Source organism: Sardina pilchardus, chromosome 19 (genome assembly GCF_963854185.1).
Source record: "Sardina pilchardus chromosome 19, fSarPil1.1, whole genome shotgun sequence".
Classification (NCBI taxonomy): domain Eukaryota; kingdom Metazoa; phylum Chordata; class Actinopteri; order Clupeiformes; family Clupeidae; genus Sardina; species Sardina pilchardus.
The window spans coordinates 15,391,741-15,409,378 of record NC_085012.1 but is presented as its reverse complement, the minus strand read 5'-3'; the positions used below and the strand labels follow the sequence as shown (position 1 = coordinate 15,409,378).

Genomic DNA, 17,638 nt, shown 5'->3' with positions numbered 1-17,638 from the left:
GGTGGAATAACTCAGATCATTTTTTTTATTTATGCAAAACATTATACTGTGCCCAGCTCAAAAAGCAAATGGACTACAACAATGTGATCTGCACAGTGCTAAAACATGTATAATAATAAAGAGTATATTTGGTGTTAGTAAAACGATGGAGAAGGTACAGCCTAACTAGTTGTTGAATTAAAGGCTCAACACAAAGCAAAATGCTCTAGGAAATATCCAAGGCCTCCACATCCACTACCCTATATCCTTGCTCCTTGTGTTGATTGTAATTAAATGTAGTATATTTTGGGTAAATAACTGCTTAATAAATTAACCAACATCAAGAAAAAAGTGTAATTGTCTGGGTATGTAGGAAAGGGAGCTGATCTTCTTCAACCCAACAACGATCATGAACATACAGTCCCATATTTTGACGGCTTAGTTCCATTGAGCTCATTTGGAATTTATCTGTTCATCTGTTTCTCCCTTTTGAAATTAGACCAGGAAGTTTCCAGTTGTCACACGTACTCTCAGAACTTCACGGGTACGTTATCTCTCAAGCAATCGGTGTGCACATTCCTATCATAGATGGCGTTGTGAGTCACCTGAACAGAGACTTTGTGCCATTTGTCACCCATTCATCATGTCACTCAAGTGTTTCATGTCTTAACCACATGTCACTCTTAAGCGTTTCATGTCTTAAACACATTTCTTATATTATTGCCTTTATTCAGCAAGTGGGAGAACAAGAGATGGGACTACTTGCACCACAAGGCATTCAGTAAAACATGTTTATAAAGAAGTATACAGTTTAAGATGAATACACAGAGATTAATAATTTATTAATTTTCAAGTAATTAGAGTAATATTTCCACACAACGTGATAACAGGTGTTGTTTGGGTTCTAGAATATTTTAGCCCATTAAGACCAGATAAACCTTACAAGGGTTTATCCCTTTAAGGCTGGAGTATTTCTGATTCAGGTTTTAGTCTTTCAGAAAATGTTAAGGTTTTAGAGAGCCTTTTGAATGGGTGCTCTAGGTCTTAATAGGTTAAACAAAGCAATGGCATCAATGATTATACAGATATTATGAGGGGACAGAACAAGTCTGTATGACTTGAAGAAGAAATTGTTGTGTTTGTATACTATGGTGCATTATAAAGGACAGTAGTTGACAGTGTTGTGTGATTGGATAACACTTCATTTCACAGTTGATGGCAAAGCTTCAGATCAGGTTAACACCTTAAATGTATAGCAATGACATACTGTACATACATACATACATACATACATATATTGTGCAAAGAAATACTGCGCAGCATAATGTAATATAACTTACACTGTAAATCTTGGCTCAATCTAGAGCAAAGGCAAAAATATTCCAAGTATTTTAAATATTAAATACAATAGTTAAGCACTTTGTGCCACACTTATAGACTGCATTATATTCTGTGGAAGCAATATACACTGTATGGGTATAAACTCTACTGTAAAACACTATGTACCGATAAACCACTTCCAATAACAGTATTAAGCGGGTCAATACATGAAATTGCACATGGCTAATGAAATAATGGATTTCCATTTGAAACATAATTTAACCAAGAGCATGTTTAGATTTGTACTACAGTATATTTAAGTCAGGCATAATTTAATTTAAGTACCTGTGGGACAACAAATAGGATTACATCTTTCTTCCAATTTTAGATTGTGAAAGTATTCAATATTCGATAAGTGGCCTAAACCCTGTATACTGTATCTGTTCTGTATACAATAACCCTTTAAATGCATTCCACTTTCCTGCGCACTGTTTTTTTAGAACAACTCTCTTGTCGGCAACATCAAAGAGTTTCACTACTCTCCTTCTATGGTTCTATGCCAACAAACCTATTGCGGGGAGGAAGCGTTTATTAGATTATTTGTCAGGGCCCATGCACAGTTCAAGCCCTGTACCAGAGCTAGCTATACAGCTAATTTACATCTGTGTGCACTCTTTATCGAAATTCTTTCCAGCCTCCTCTCTTAACTTCCATGCTCATTGCTCAACTGCGGGTACCTCATATACCTCAGAACATGGACTGATTGGGAGAGGTGCATTTGTAGCCGATGACCGTTCCGATGGTGGGGCTTGAGACAGACACTCCGGTATAGTATCCTTCGTCTTGTCATCACTAGGGGGCGCCAAACCCAAGCCCCCCTGAGCATCTTTCAGAGGTTCATTCATAGTTTGTGCCTCCACAACAGAGTCGGCCTCGCGTCCTTCACCTATGACAACGCAATAGTTTGAGATGAGTTTTGGCATTTTAAGACCTTAGTTAAAACACAGAGTCTTTATCACTCATGCCTAACCTTGCACTTACCACAAGCGCTCTCATGTCCTACCCCTTGACCTGGGCTTCGGATGCCAGCAGGTGAGGAGGATGTGTTCCTGTTTTCAGACCATTCTGTGGCCACAGTCCCTGAGAGATCAGAGGTGTCTGTCGGTTAAGAGGAATTTTAATCTCTTCTTCCATTGTTACAACATTGTCAAAACAAACGTTGATGATTGGAATGTTATCAAGAGGGCACCTTGATCTGTGTCTGCAAGAGTAGATGGTGACTGTGAGGAATCCTGGATACAGATTTCCACGCTCTCTGAAGTTCCTTTGATGTGTTCAATCTGGTCTACAGCATCCTTTGATGCAGGCTACATTACGCAGACCAAATGAATCACATCTCAGATCTATACACTAAAATGTGATACAGTAACAATTGTAGGCAGATATGGCGGGCAGATATGTAAATGAATACTCTAAAACTTGAAAGAAAATATTTACCTCATTGTTTTTGTCAGAGAGATCTCCCTCATTTATGTCTTTGAAAACTGGTTGCGGCGCTGACACAGGCCACTGTGATGGTATGCGATGCAGGTAGCCATATCCAATTCCACAACCTAGGCTGAACAGTAATCAGAAAGCACGCCCTGTTTAATGCAATGCTAAGAGATTACAGCGATTATGTGGAGAGAATTTAATGGAAAATATTATTGTAACAGGAATATCAATCTCAAATTGGACCACTTTGTTTTGTCGCTCTAGGAAGTAAATGAGTACCTCTTAGCCTTGTAGGGCCAACAGCACTGATAGGAATGTGGTGTTTTGGCTTCAGAAATATCAAAGCTTCTTTAGCATTTTACCAGAGGCATAACCAGAGGGGTCTACAGAGTAATCCTTTCTGTTACAGAAATGTCAGGTTTCTAGCAAACAGTTGCCGCAAATTCGCGGCAAGGTCATATACAAATTAGTTTTGTCACCAGACGTTCATTGGAAGTGTGGTGGCAAATCACTGGCTAACACATTTGCCACTGATGGCAAACTTCTCATTGTTGCCAGAACATTGCTGGACGTTTGTCTCTAGCGGCCAATGTTGGCAAACCTCTTGCAATATTTTCAAGTGAACTCATTTGTTGTCCACAAATCACTCAAAAGTTTGCCGCAACATTTCATTTTTGTTTTCTCTGGGGCCCAAGGCTTATGCCACTGAATTGTTCTTTAGTTGGTCTGAAACAAGGCCGTTGTAGCCCTTCAAATAAAGCTCTGGGGTGACCCAGTGTGTCTTCTTATGTAGCACATTGTCAAAGAAGACTAAAGCACATGAACCCTCTCAAGTCTGATATGTCAGGTTGATTTGTTGCTGTTATAGGCTTACCTGCCTTCCCCACCCCAGGTACCATTGGGGGTAACCACAACCTCCCTGCACTGGTCCATCTTGGTGTTGTACACAAGAAGCTTCAGGGGCTTCCCCTCACAGGATTCAATCATGGAAAAGAAGTCTTCAGACTGTGTCAGTCAAAAGTCACAGATGAACACAGGTTGCTGTTGCACTACAGCACTCTGATGCTGCTGTATTATTATAGGGTCTAGTATGGTCTGAATATGGAAGGGTTTAACGTGCAGACAGCACTTACATCTTGCAGCACCTGGTCTGCTCCCACAATGTAGTCGAGATGTGCTTGTAACCCTGCAAGAGCTGCTGGAGAATTTGGTTCCACATCCTGAAAGGGTGCATACAAATTTCAATCAGTGCATCTAATGGTCCAATGCATTTTGAACATTTTAGTTTCATACTACACTCATATGTTTTGATGTTAGGCCAATAACATTGTAAAAGCATTTCCTGAACAAATTTAAAAGTGCCTCACCAAGACATGCCAGACATTCTCATTGGCGCCTTGATAACTGCAAAATCTGACGCTGGCACCTAAAAGGCCTTGGCCACCCCACATGTTACTAGGAACAACTTCCAATTCTCTAATCCTCAGCGCTTTGGAATTATAGACTTCCAGCTTGACTGGTTTCTCGACATTGGCTTTGAGCAGATCTTTGAGTGTGTCATTCTCCTTGTCCTTTGAGAAAGAAGATTACATTGAGGAAATGTTCATCAGCCTACAAATAGTGTTTTTGAGTAAATCATGTGAAACTGTGAACTTAAACTTACCAGTCGAGTGTTCCCAATTGATAAAATAAAATCAAAAACAGGTTCCAACCCCGCTATTTGTGCTGGTGAATTCTCTTGAATCTGTGAATGCACAAGACGTTTGCATTTTCAATTTCAACAACTGAGATCTTCTCAAAGTTTATGCTGATCAACAAAAATCTCATTATTTTCCGGTCTTCAGTGTAACATGCCAGTAGTAGGTGTGCACACCACACACATGCTATTCACTTGCTCATAATTATAGGCTAGGCCATGGGCAAGGCAGTGATGGGAGCAGATAAGATCTTTACAAATGCAGCTGCACCACCTAAATGAGCCCTGCAGTTTTATCTGGAATCTCCATCTCCTGGAATATTGCCACCATTAATTATTAGCAGCATAGCCTACAATGAAACACAATTTGAATTAGTTGTGGGGCAAGCAGGATATTTTTGTGACAAACAGCTGGTTATCTAAGCTTCATTTATCCATGGCATTTGTAACCACTACAGAAGACTAAATTCGTAGAACAAGGTCTGATCAAAACATTCACAATATTTCTTACTATTGTATTGTATTGTAATTTCTTCTGACATCTTATGCCAAGAGACATTAGCTTAGCTACAGCCAAAAGCTAGTGAGAATACAGCCACGTCATGCTGAATATTACCAAAGACTTGATATTATCTGAAGGACAAAGTTATCCTCCTGCTTCACATAACTCGCGTTGGCCTATAGAGCCATGCGTAAATGAATGTCCAGATGTGGATTTTTAACAGCGGTTGGTGTAGCCCACTTCATTTAGGAAAACTTCCTTGTGCAAACACAACATATCCTGATGGGAGAATACTATGATCATATTTAAAATAATAATAAAAAATAACAATAATAATAGCCTAATATTTCTTCAGATATGTTGCCAGCTCGTAGGCTAATCCGCGTTTAACAACACCTCACATCTTACCCCATGAACATGATAGCCGCCGGTAGCCCCTTCCGTCTTGAAACTTTGTGTCAAACCCATATCTGGATCAGCCAACCATCAGCGCAATTTATGCCAGGTATAATAGACTATAGCCTATTTCCAGAGCCAGAATGACGCAAAGTGGGCTGAAGAGGCATACGAGGAATTTGCACAAATTACCGTGTCAGCTCACGTAGAGGACAGCAGAGTTATCAGCAGGGGATGCAATGGGCTGGGCTATCCCCAAACCTATGCGGTAATCTATAGTATAGCCCTGTAGGCTACTCGCTGTGGAAGCTTGGCTTCACCGGACGACTTCTTTAGCCTACCTTTCGATGATGCAGCTGATATCATGTGGTGTTGACGCCTTTACGATGAGATGTTTTAATGTGGGTTATAGAGTTTCGTGACATTTCCCGTTATCATGGTTTCATATCACAGTTAATGCAATTTGGTAGGGCCTATATCCTTTTGCAAAAACCCTTTCAGCTCAATATAGACACAAATGCAAATGCAAGATGAAGTTGATTCACCATTACAGCCATAACAATTTAGGAATGGAACATACACACAATGCCCACATAGAGAATCAGATTATATAAGCGTTCATAGTAGGCTATATTGCATAGCACTGTTCTCGACTTTCTTGTAATTTCAACCTTTAGGACTGTGTAGCCATGCAATGCGATCATTATTTACAGTTGGCTACTGAAACCAAAACAACTGCACCCTCTAATTTTTAACTGGATAAGTCCTTTCCTCTGCTCCTGTCATCACTCACCCATGCTATTTATCCGCCCATATTGACATCATCATGTGTGTGTGTGTGCTCTCTCTCTCTCTATCTCTCTCTCTCTCTCTCTCTCTCTCTCTTTATCGCTGCTCCTCACCGCATAGCCCTGTGGCTGATGTTCCCAAACTTTTCAGCCTGTGACGCCAAAAATTAACAGCGCCAATGACTTGCGCTAGGTCTATCCAAACACACGCATAATGCCAATAAATAACATAACAGCCTAACAACCCCAATTTATTTAACAATCACAATATGGTTTATTCAATACTTTTACTAGAATACAAATAATTATGGATAACATATGCTATTTCAAACATTTGTAACCTTTTTCATTATAATTATTTCAAAATCATTTTGAGGTGAGCCTGAGCCAACGAAGTGATTCAGCTCATCAGGCAAGAGGAGGCATCGGTGTTGTGGTAGCAGGTTTCTGCGATGGCCTGGATGCCTTGTCACATGCGTCGGGTTCGTTGAAGTCATCCTCAATCCTCAACTTTGGGTGGCATTTTTTCCCTCTTCAGATTAGCCCTGGTTAAGGTAGGCCTGAGCATCACCTGATCTGAAGATGTTCTGTGTCTTCAGCCGGAGTTGGACCTCAAAATGAGCTTGACGCAATTATTACTACTACATTACTATGTTGTGTTGCATTACAGTGGGGTGGTGGGGGAGCAGTATTGGGGAAACAATTTTGTGGCAGTTTACAACAATCTTTGTAAGATTGAGTTAGCTGCATTCAAAGAGGAAAGAGAAAGATAGTAAAAATTAGTAATATTATTATTGGTATTGTCTTATAGGCTAGTCTATGATCTGTAGGGAGCCACAGGTCAACTACATCTCCATCCTCTGGCTGCTGAGTTACACCACCATAAAGATAGGTTTCTTTTTGATCAGTATCGTAGGCTACTCTGCTAAGTATCCTGACCTGCTCTCTGTTATTAATATCTTGATCAACATCTTATGTGTTAAGTGCATCAATCACAGTAAATCTGCATTCTGCATCTTCAAATTCAGTCTTGGTTTTTATCTGATAAAACACATACAACAAAACAACATGTCACGATACACAGAAGGAGAACTAGTAATGGGGATTTATTGAATAGTAGAATAGTACTTGAAGGTCCAGAATTCAAAACAAGGCTAACCCATCAGACTAAGGCAACTGAAGATGGAGGGCAATGTCCAATAAAGTTCATACGTCCACAGAAACAAGTTCACACATCCAAAACTTAACTGAATCCAAAGAAGACGGAGACCCTTGATGTGGTATTTTCCACTGGGCAACTCATAGAATATTCTGAGCACAAGTTGCAGAGAAACCTTTGACCTTTTCAAAATAGCGGAGAGTAGGCCTATGGAAGAGTCGTCAGTGGTAGCATTGTACACTACTACATTTTTTTTACTACTGTTAACGGATAGCTTTTGTACCCTACAATGATAGTTTTTTAGGATTGATAGTCCGACTGCTTTTCTGCCGACGGTCGGCCGGTCGGGTTGGTGTGTTCAGGCCTTTAAGGCCTCAGTAGGGGAGAGAGATATTGAGTGACAGGAGTGTGAGCCTGATGAGTGGGCGTGGCTGGGGATTGGGGAAGTGACTGGTGGAGAGTGAGGAGCTGCTTAAGAACCTGAGCAAAGCTCTCAGAAATGGAAGTACCAGTGTGTACCTAAATCGGTACAAATGCTTGTCGCTGGGGCAGTACCCTTTTGAAGTACAATAATGTACCCCTAATGCAGGTACTGTTTGGTACCCTAGCCATTTGTACCCATCAAGGTACACTTGTGTACCTGCAATGACCGAAATGTACCTGTGTATATCATTACAGCATAGCAGCCTTAAAAGGTACTAATCTGTACTTTAAGGGTACAACCCCAGTGAAAATTTAAGGTGGTATAATTGAAATGTATTCACACAACCAATAAGTAAATTAAAATGTTTATTCTGAGAGAAAAATCACTTTGTGATATTACACACAATACTCCACATGAATACAGGTACATAAAAGTTAACATGTTCATATTAAAAACACATTCATATCAAAACATCAAAGTATCTTACATTAATCAATATGCTTAACGTAAAACATGTTGTAACTCTTTATGTAAGTGTAAATATAAAACAGTTTGATCTCAATATTTTGCTTCCACATTGTGTTTATATGCAGAGGGAAAAAAATGATTAACTTGCACCATAGGTGATCAACATTAATAACCTTGATCTATACCAATATTTGAGTTAACCACTTCACACACAAAAACCTTGCATGCTTTTAAGTTCATGTTAATACTAACATATGAGATGAAAATGTAGTATCTGCTTACCGTCACCATTACAAATGCATTAAAATGTTACAAGAGAAAAGCTCCCAGCACTATCGCATCTTGTGCTTGTCACTTAAGGTTTTTACAAAACTAACATTGTCCTTGCAGTAACTTTGCAGTTGCTATAATCTTAGAATTCTCATGTTTGGATTCACAGTGCATACACTAATTGAGTAAAAGATACGCGTCTTGAAGTGTGATACAATGAGTCACAATGACATAGTTGAGAAGTATCTCAGAAAACAATGTGAAAGCCTAAGCAAATATTAGCAAGCCTATAAACATATACAATATAAACACACTCCAATCCTTCCATTTGGGTAGAATGAGGCGTGCCATTAAAAAGCCAAGAGTCTCAAAAGGCACTAAAGTTCAATATCAAAAACTGGCAGAAATCCAACAAATTCTTCAGGAGGACTTCGACTGGAACCTTACTTGATCTACAGGACGTTGACATATTTTCAAGCAGTGGTATCACCAATGACAGCAGGGGTTGTACGTCTGTTGGAAGCAAAATGTAAACACAAACCTCAGAATTAGATATTTTCAACCACACAAATAAATAGCCTCAGACAGATTGTGTAAAATACACATGTATGCAACTACAGTATGTCAATCCACTCACCTGGCATAGATCATTGCTAAGTCAATGCAAGTTCCGTGGACTGTCTGACTCTCCCAAAACTTCTCCATACATCCTTTTCACCTTATATTCATAAAGCTGCCCGCTCCGCTATGCGTTTAAGAGAGAAATGGCATATGCAATACATTAATATAAATTAAAAAAAATGACACAATGAAACAGCACAAGATGACCCTAAGCAATAATTTCTCCTGGACAAACTAAACAATCTAAAAATTGTCTGTATTATTTTCATTTCTATGTGTATTTAACATCAATAAGAAATATAGCCGCAAGCGGCGATGGCGGGCCCGAGCACCTGCGGTGCGGAGACCTGTGACATTTCGGAATCTAACAAAGCAACATGTGTGGGTTGGTGTGCCTGTGCATGAGCAACATACATGCCCACTAAATTTGGTTCATTTTTGTGAATACATGTGTCAACCACAAAAGACAACATGCTAGGTGGCACTATAGAGTACCTAAGCGACACCCTAGGCCAGAGCTCTGTCCCTGACTAGCGGTAGCAATAACACACAAGCCTACCTAATTGTGTCAATGTATGTGTCAGAGCTCTATCTTTCAGTAGCGGCAGCAACAACACACAAAACCACCAAATTTGCCTCATTTTCGTGAATGTACACGTCACCACAACACAATCTGCTAGGTGGCACGCACTATAGAGTCCCTAAGCCACACCCTAGACCAGAGCTCTGTCTCTGACTAGGGGTAGCAAAAACAATTTTGTCTGTGAAATTTCTAAAGTACGCCTTCTGCCACGAAGATAAGTTGTAAGGTTTTAAATGTTCAAAAAAAGAGTAAAAGGTCCGCACACTTCCTCTCACTTAATTTACTTTATTAGTTCAAGGGTTTTAAATGTTCCTCATAAAAAGTCTATCCGAAGTCCAAATAAAAGAAAATGTTGCTGTTATTGCTACGATAGACCGTTAAATTTACATGCACAGGGTTTGTACACCATTATCATGGCCAAATTCAAGCACTTTTTAAGGACTTTCAAGACCAGTTTTCCAGTATTGAAATTGTGAGTGAACAAATTCAAAGCCCTGTTGTTTGAGGTCACTGTAGGATAAAGAACCAGGAAATTTGATACAACCTTAGCCGAATACTGAACCAGCAACTATCATTAGGTTAACTGAATGGGGCATAGAAAATGAGTGTTTGCTGCTCTGTCATATCAAGTTTCCTTGTTCTTTTTCTTACTGACAGCACTCGATGATGTTGAACAGCATGGATTGATTCACACTAGGGATGTAACGGTATGAAAATTTAACCCCACGGTTATAGTGACCAAAATTACCACGGTTTTCGGTATTATCCCGGTATTTTAAAAATTGTGTGTACAATATGTTAAGAAAGCGCTGATGGGTGTAGACAAGCTGAAATATTTTAGTTTAAAAAAGTGTTTCTTACATTAAAAATATAGGCAAACCCTTATTGCCTTCAGCAGGATACTGATCATTCACAGCAGTGGCAATCCTAGTCTCTGCTCAACCCTCAACACACACAGAAAATGGCTTGTCTTGTTTCTAGTGCATATTTTGAATTCATCAACTATATATATTTTGCTAATAGTTTAGAATATGTTAGGATCTGCATAATTACGTATAGCTAAAAATATTCAGTAATTTGAATACTTCATATTGATTTTTAAACTATTACACTTGTCTTTAATGACATTACAGGGGTGTTGTGTAGGTCTAATTGAGAGCCTGTCACTTTAAGAGATACGTGAAGTAGCCTAATTATATTAACCTTCATTCTTGAGGAAAGTAGTCACGCATAGTTCAAGGATATCCGTTTTCATTGAATAAAGTGAATGTTCAAAAAATTAACAAGTCAAAGAAAATATTGCTGGGATCATAGAAAAGATAAGTGTCTTGCAATGTTAACTTCTACGATTTTGGTGAGCACTAGGCTACTGTACATTAGCCTAATGATAGACATGACGCGTGAGCTAACGGGATAGTTACCTTGATGGAAAAGATTGCCAATAGGCTGTGTAGCTTTTTTCGGAAATTGAATTAAACACTACAGTAGACCTAAATGAACTAAATTCCATAGCCCACTGTAGGTAGGTTACCGTGGCATTGTGCTCACTTTTTCCTTGGTTGGAAATGTTGGCTGCTTATAGCTTATGATTTGGAGTTTGGTATATCTCTGTTATATCCAACGAGTGACACCCAGCGCTCAACATAAAACTTTACGGCATTCTCCTGATAACGTTAATGGAATAGCCTAGATTTAATGTGAACGTGTAGGCCTACATAAAAAGACGCAGAGTGGCTACATGATACAGCGCACGTTTTGGGGTGAAAATGTTGCGCCCTTTAAAAGCAGGTGTAGCCTTATCCGAATCATGGTTAAATCCATCAATTAGAAAACAGAATTAGTAAGGTAAAGTTTTGTTTCATAGTAGCCTTCCAGCTTGTGTCAAAAGCAGGATCGGATGAAGCTGGGAGGAATTAAACACGCGGTTACCACACCGTAGTATCAACCGTGATAATAATGATATTCGAAATGAACGCGGTAATTGTTATCATCAACATTTTTATCATGGTTTACCGTCACACCGGTAATCGTTACATCCCTAATTCACACCATATTTCAGGGGTGTGATTGGCAAAGGACAAAAAAGAGGAAAATATACCCAGCACCCTCAGGAGAAAGTTTTCAAAAATGACCCCTTAAATGATAACATCAGATGACTTTTATGAGAACTGTTGATAAACTGTGATACATATAAACATTATAACATATATCGAGGGCTGAGAACCAAAGGGGCAGTTGCGTAAGTGACATTTTGGTCAAAATTGAGTTATATATATCACCTGAAAGCTCTTGAGCTCTTTTAAGCTGACACAATTATAGAAGTAAAATATTTATAAATATAAAATGATTGACAAAACCAAAAACCAAAGGTCTTTAACTGTGAACATAAGCAGTTAGATTTGTTTTGGCTCTCTTGTAAAGTTGGTGAAATGTCACTTACGCCCCTGTGGTTCTCAGCCCTCGATATATATAGATATACATAGACTATATTGTAATAAGTCTACGACTAATTTATAGCAAAGTAGCCTAGGCCTGCTCAAGACTAAACCAGATATGGATGAAATATGTAGGCTATCATGATCATTTTGCCAACAATGATGTAGTACCATGGATTTTCCTAGTTCATGACATGCTTTGTTTTCACTTAAACCAACATAAAGTTATAATGTTGACTACATGTTTTAATATAGGCCTACTTGATAACATATAGCCTGCCCCCTTAGTCCTCTAGCTCTAGTCCTGTACAATATAATATAATAGTGAATAGGCTTATTGATATATTGATGCTGTTTGAAGAGGTTGCTTGATGATATTTAAGTTCCAAAGAAAATCAAATTGCACCACTCCCTCTCCTTCCAAAGTAACATGTCCTACACCTTTCCTCTTAAAAACAGATGTCTGGCCCTACTGTTATAAGCTACATCACTTGTTCAAGTGCACACACTAAATGGAGAGCTAGGATTAAAATTCAAACTGTGCCTTTAAATAGGCGACTTTTTTCATCTATCAGCACAATGCTACAGGCCATTTTCACTAAACAAATCAGCTCAATATTATGTGCAAGACAAGTTTACCAAGCATGCCAATGTGTTAATCTCTTAGCACTGTCGTCATACGTTTTCTCATAGTTTGATGGCTATCCCGAAATATGTTTTGAATGACGTTTTGAATGACATCCCAAGCAGCAAAACACGTTATTTGAACCAAAACAAACGTTTTATTTAGGTTGTATTTTGGTTTCAAATAAAACAGACGTGCATAGTACGTTATTTAAACGTGCTTGATGGCACCAGTACAAATAACCCTATTAAAAACGTCCATTGCACGTTGTAATCTGGTGCCAAAAGACACGTGCAAAACCCAACGCATCTAGCACCGATTCCAACGTCAACAGAAGATGCAATATCGGTTTCAATTTACACCAACTATTACAAACTAAAAAACAACGTAAATTGCACGTTCAAAATGGGTGTAAATCACAACGTTTTATAACGAACGTATCTGACACTTACTTTCAACAATGAATGAAGGTGCTGGTTAACACCAAATACTAACGAGGGGGAAAACGTGTGGAAAACGTGTCAGACACGTCTGAAAACTTCAATTACATTTCGTGTCAGGCTATTGAGATTTGCTTCCCAGCATGCATTGCAATTCAGTTGCTTAGTTTATTGGCTGTATTATTAGTTTGAAACAACGTGGTTGGGACATTTTAGCTTAGGCTAGCACTTAGTTGATGTTGTTATCTACGGATAAGACCACTGATGTAATTGTTTATTAGGAAAAAAATACACCGTAGACATGAAAGTATTATACCTAAACCGGTTTAAATATCCAGCTGACAGTTATTAATATTATCCGACCGTGGTCGTTGAACTTCAAGACGTATGGAACGGTGAGTTAACACAACGTAATAATTCAAATCTAATGTCGAATCTGTTATCATGAAGCTGTGCGGTAGTTGTTTCCCTCCCATGGTTACCAAGGTTACAACATCGTGAAACAGACAGTCAACAGCAAAGATTCTAGAGTGGACAGATGGCATTGCGGTGTCGAAAGCGAACAGATTATCACGTTTATTTAATGTTTTTTTCACAACCATTGTGTTTAACACCCTTTTTCAACGTGCCCAAAACGTACATGGACACTTAATATGAACTATTCTGGAACGTGTTAAAAGCGTAATCGGGAACCTACACATTTACCAAAAATGAACGGATTTCTGAACCAATTCTGAACGTGTCTGAAACCAGCTTAGCACTGGAAAAAAACGTGTACAACACGTATGTTTGCTGCTTGGGATGGGGCGCACGGAGATAAGGCTGGAAAAACGCGACATGACAAGGTGATAACTAAACAATTTAGTTGACCTAGGGTAGACAGGCTTTGTGGCTAAAACTATGAAAACCAGTAGGCTAGTCTGTCACAGCTAACTTCAGGCACTGTAGCCTAGACTAGTTTACACGCGCAGAAATTAAAAGTCAATATTGCCATCACGAGATTGCTGTCATTATCGGAAAATCCAGACACGTCAAACTGGATGCGAACGCGTGGCAAAGCCAACAACAACTTCATAAATTATGTCTTTTAAATAAATAATTTGAGCCTACCGTTTCATGCCTAACGTCGACAGCAGATTTCTCAGCCCATCATAGGCAAGGTTATTAATGCATAGGCCTATAGCCTAATTAAACTAGGCTTAGTGATGGCAGATCAAATAATAAAAAAAACGTTTTGAAGTCTACCCAGAGCATGTTTGCAAACGCATGCAAAGGGATAAACTATGTTCATACCATCTTCAATCGTTTCAAAAACTAGGATTAGGCAGTCTGCCTATGCTGTTTCAATGTATAGTTGCAGGAATCAATCGTTTGAAAAATATCGTTGTTTCTAGCCTCGTATGGTTTCACTTGGATCACACACACATTGCACGACTGCTCATATGAATCGGTGGCACCAAACTAACGTATTTCCAGACAGTGGAAACGTTTAGATTATTTTGAATAGATAGATGGTTCACTCCATTTAAAGGCAATTAATCACCACAACTGATTAACATTAACCTGCCTTGCACTGGAGGGAAATGTTCTTACCTTGATTGAAAGCTAACCAGTGAAGCAGACGGCCAGTTCTAGTTCTGTCATCTTCTCACCTGCTTTCTAGATGTCCATGGAGAAACGTCCTCCTTCAGTTAGGCAGAGTAAGTTCGTTGTGGTTTCAAACTTACGTCCTCCACCAATAGCTAGCATTAGCTAGCTTCCACTCACAAACGGTAGGCTACTCCCAAAATGTGACACATTTGAACTTCTCGTTACGTTTTACAACTGTCAAAGGTTTGGATTATGTTTCAGGAGTTAAACTGACACCTAGGCTATCAATGCTCTATTTGTAAGCTAAAATAAACTAGTAAGCACCATATCGCTAACGTGCATCACTTGGAGTTAGCTAGCTAGCTAGCTAGCTTAGGCCAAGATTTAAAACCAGGTCGAATTTACTACGGCTGGCCCTAGGTGCCTGTTGTGTTTTCCGCTAGACCTTTTCAAACAAGACCAACTACAGTAGCAGCTAGGCTATTTGACGTTCGTTATCGCACTGGGACTTGTTAATTACCGAACGTGACAAAAACCTGCCTTGCTATAACGTTAGCTCCCAAAAGGCAGGCTACTCCCAAACAGTGACACATTTGAACTTCACGTTACATTTTACAACTGTCAAAAGTTTGGATTGTGTTTCGGTAGGCCTAGTTAGGCTGTCACCTAGGCTATCAAGGCTCTATTTGTAAGCTAAGATAAACTAGCTAGTAAACACCATATCACTAACGTCCATCACTTGGAGTTAGCTAGATGGAGGAAACGAGCGCTTTAGCCAACTTATTGAACCGCATCAAATAGCTTGCAAAGTTGCGTTTCAACAAAACTGTTACCTTACTTTCAAGAATAACTCCGTAGACAAAAAGTCAAAATGATTGCACTGTTTCCACAATATAAATCCACGAAAACACTCAGTGTAGAGCTATGCTATGAGTCTTCTATGGGGTCGCCTGGATCTGCACTGACTAACAAATCACATGATGTAGTGGGCGGGACAGTGCTCTCGACCACAGAATGTCAAATGAGTGAGAGACTTTTACAGACAATTGAGTTTCATTCCCTAGGGCATCAAACAAATAACCCTAAATAACTCACTTTCTGTTAATGTGTTTAAAGTCAAAATTGCAGCATAGGTTAATATGACTATTAGTATTTGTAAACTCATCTCATAATACTTTAGGTAAAACTATGTGTCAATCATTAATATGCTATTATAAGTGACAAAATCACAACCACACCAAACAACATCAAAACTTGAATGTGACTGTCACTACAACCACACTATCTAATACTCCATTCAATTTCATCCAAATTAGTCACTGCTTTCTGCCTATAACACCAACTTATTGTTCCTTTTATAAGACACCTAGGTTCAAACCTGTGTGTGTGTGTGTGTGTGTCTGTGTGTGTGTGTGTGTGTCTGTCTGTGTCTGAGTCTCTATGTGGAAAGCGGGGGAGGTTAGAAAGACATCCAGCTGGGAGAGAGGGGAGGGGTGGGAAGAACTGTGGGGGGAGAGTGGGTGAGCCACAGTGAGGGAGCAAGACCATGCGCGGCTAGGCACACAGACCTATAAAAACCTAATAAACCTAAATATCTCACTTTCTGTTAACATGGTTGAAATCAAAATTGCAGCATAGGTTGATATGATTATAATTATTCATCAACTCGCTTCAAAATATTTTAGCTAAAACTGTGTCCACCACAATCATTAATGAGCTTTTAAAAAACACAAACAACACCAAATTCAAAACTTTGTATATGACTGTCACTACAAACCCTCTAACTAATACTCCATCAAATTTCATCCAAATTAGTCACTGTTTTCTGCCTATAACACCAACTTTTTGTTTATTTTATAAGACACCTAGATTCAAACCTTCGCCATTTCAATATACTTTTGAAATTCAAAAATCTGGTCGCAATTCCTCTCAGGCAACCCCTCAAGATCATTTTAGTGCTTAAATGACATAATTTCGATAAACCGTCTAGGAGAAGTATTTCAAAATACATGATGTGCAAAAATCAGAAAATCTCACATAATTCAAATTCTTCTAAGATTCACTATATAGTTTGAATGTAAAACTTGTTCAGAATAATACAACACACATGTCCACCAAATTTGGTTCATTTCCGTGAATGTATGTGTTAACCACAGTAGACGGCGCGCTAGGTGGCGCTATAGAGTCCCTGAGCCACACCCTAGGCCACAGCTCTGTGTCTGAGTATCAAATGCAATTCTACATATGCCAGCTAAATTGCAAGAGTTTTAGAGCATGCCAAGTTGGTGAAAAATGTTACTGGTAAGATAATTATACTATAATAATAATAATAAGAATAATCTGAGCAAAAACAATAGGGCCTTGCACCTACGGTGCAGCCACTTTCAGTGGCCGCACCTCGGTGCTCGGGCCCTAAAAATACTATCAATACACTAAGAAAAACGACCAAGTTGTGTTACTTACGTAGCCATTCCTTCAGTAAAAGCAGAGCCATAGTTTTCTCTATCACTCTGAGTAGAGGTACTTCCACACGCCAACATTCTGCCTTGGTGGTTATCTGTGTGAGAGGGATTAACGTTAGCAGCTAACAGAACGTTTCATAAGGTCCATATGGTTCATAAGGTTAGGTTACTAGCGAGTGCTAATGTTAGCCTTTAAGCCAATTTGACTCAACAGTATTCACTAACTTCACATTAAAATGGGAAACAGTGATAAAACACACACAAAATGCCTTTCCTTAACATCTATCATGATAGTCATGCATTACCGAGGGCGTTTGAACCATAGATATAAAAGCTTTATATATCTATGGTTTGAACACCGTTTAAAAATATTCATAGCTAACATA

The 17,638-nt window shown here is 39.0% G+C and overlaps 1 protein-coding gene and 1 long non-coding RNA gene across 2 annotated transcripts; both read right to left on the bottom strand.

Annotated features, from left to right (window-relative positions):
• Window positions 1–766: 766 nt before the first annotated feature.
• On the bottom strand, window positions 767–5,855 carry gorasp1b (golgi reassembly stacking protein 1b). The gene is made up of 9 exons (XM_062521215.1): window positions 5,400–5,855; window positions 4,457–4,537; window positions 4,161–4,364; window positions 3,927–4,013; window positions 3,668–3,798; window positions 2,797–2,917; window positions 2,549–2,666; window positions 2,341–2,439; window positions 767–2,245 (listed from the first exon to the last, which is right to left on the bottom strand). The coding sequence occupies exons 1-9, from the start codon at window positions 5,457–5,459 to the stop codon at window positions 2,016–2,018; spliced, it is 1,131 nt and encodes a 376-aa protein (XP_062377199.1). The 5' UTR covers window positions 5,460–5,855; the 3' UTR covers window positions 767–2,015.
• Window positions 5,856–7,943: 2,088 nt separating this feature from the next.
• On the bottom strand, window positions 7,944–17,349 carry LOC134066208 (uncharacterized). Its single transcript, XR_009936390.1, has 3 exons — window positions 17,254–17,349; window positions 9,134–9,241; window positions 7,944–9,009 (listed from the first exon to the last, which is right to left on the bottom strand). It is a non-coding gene; the product is annotated as an uncharacterized LOC134066208 (long non-coding RNA).
• Between the last annotated feature and the right edge of the window lie 289 nt (window positions 17,350–17,638).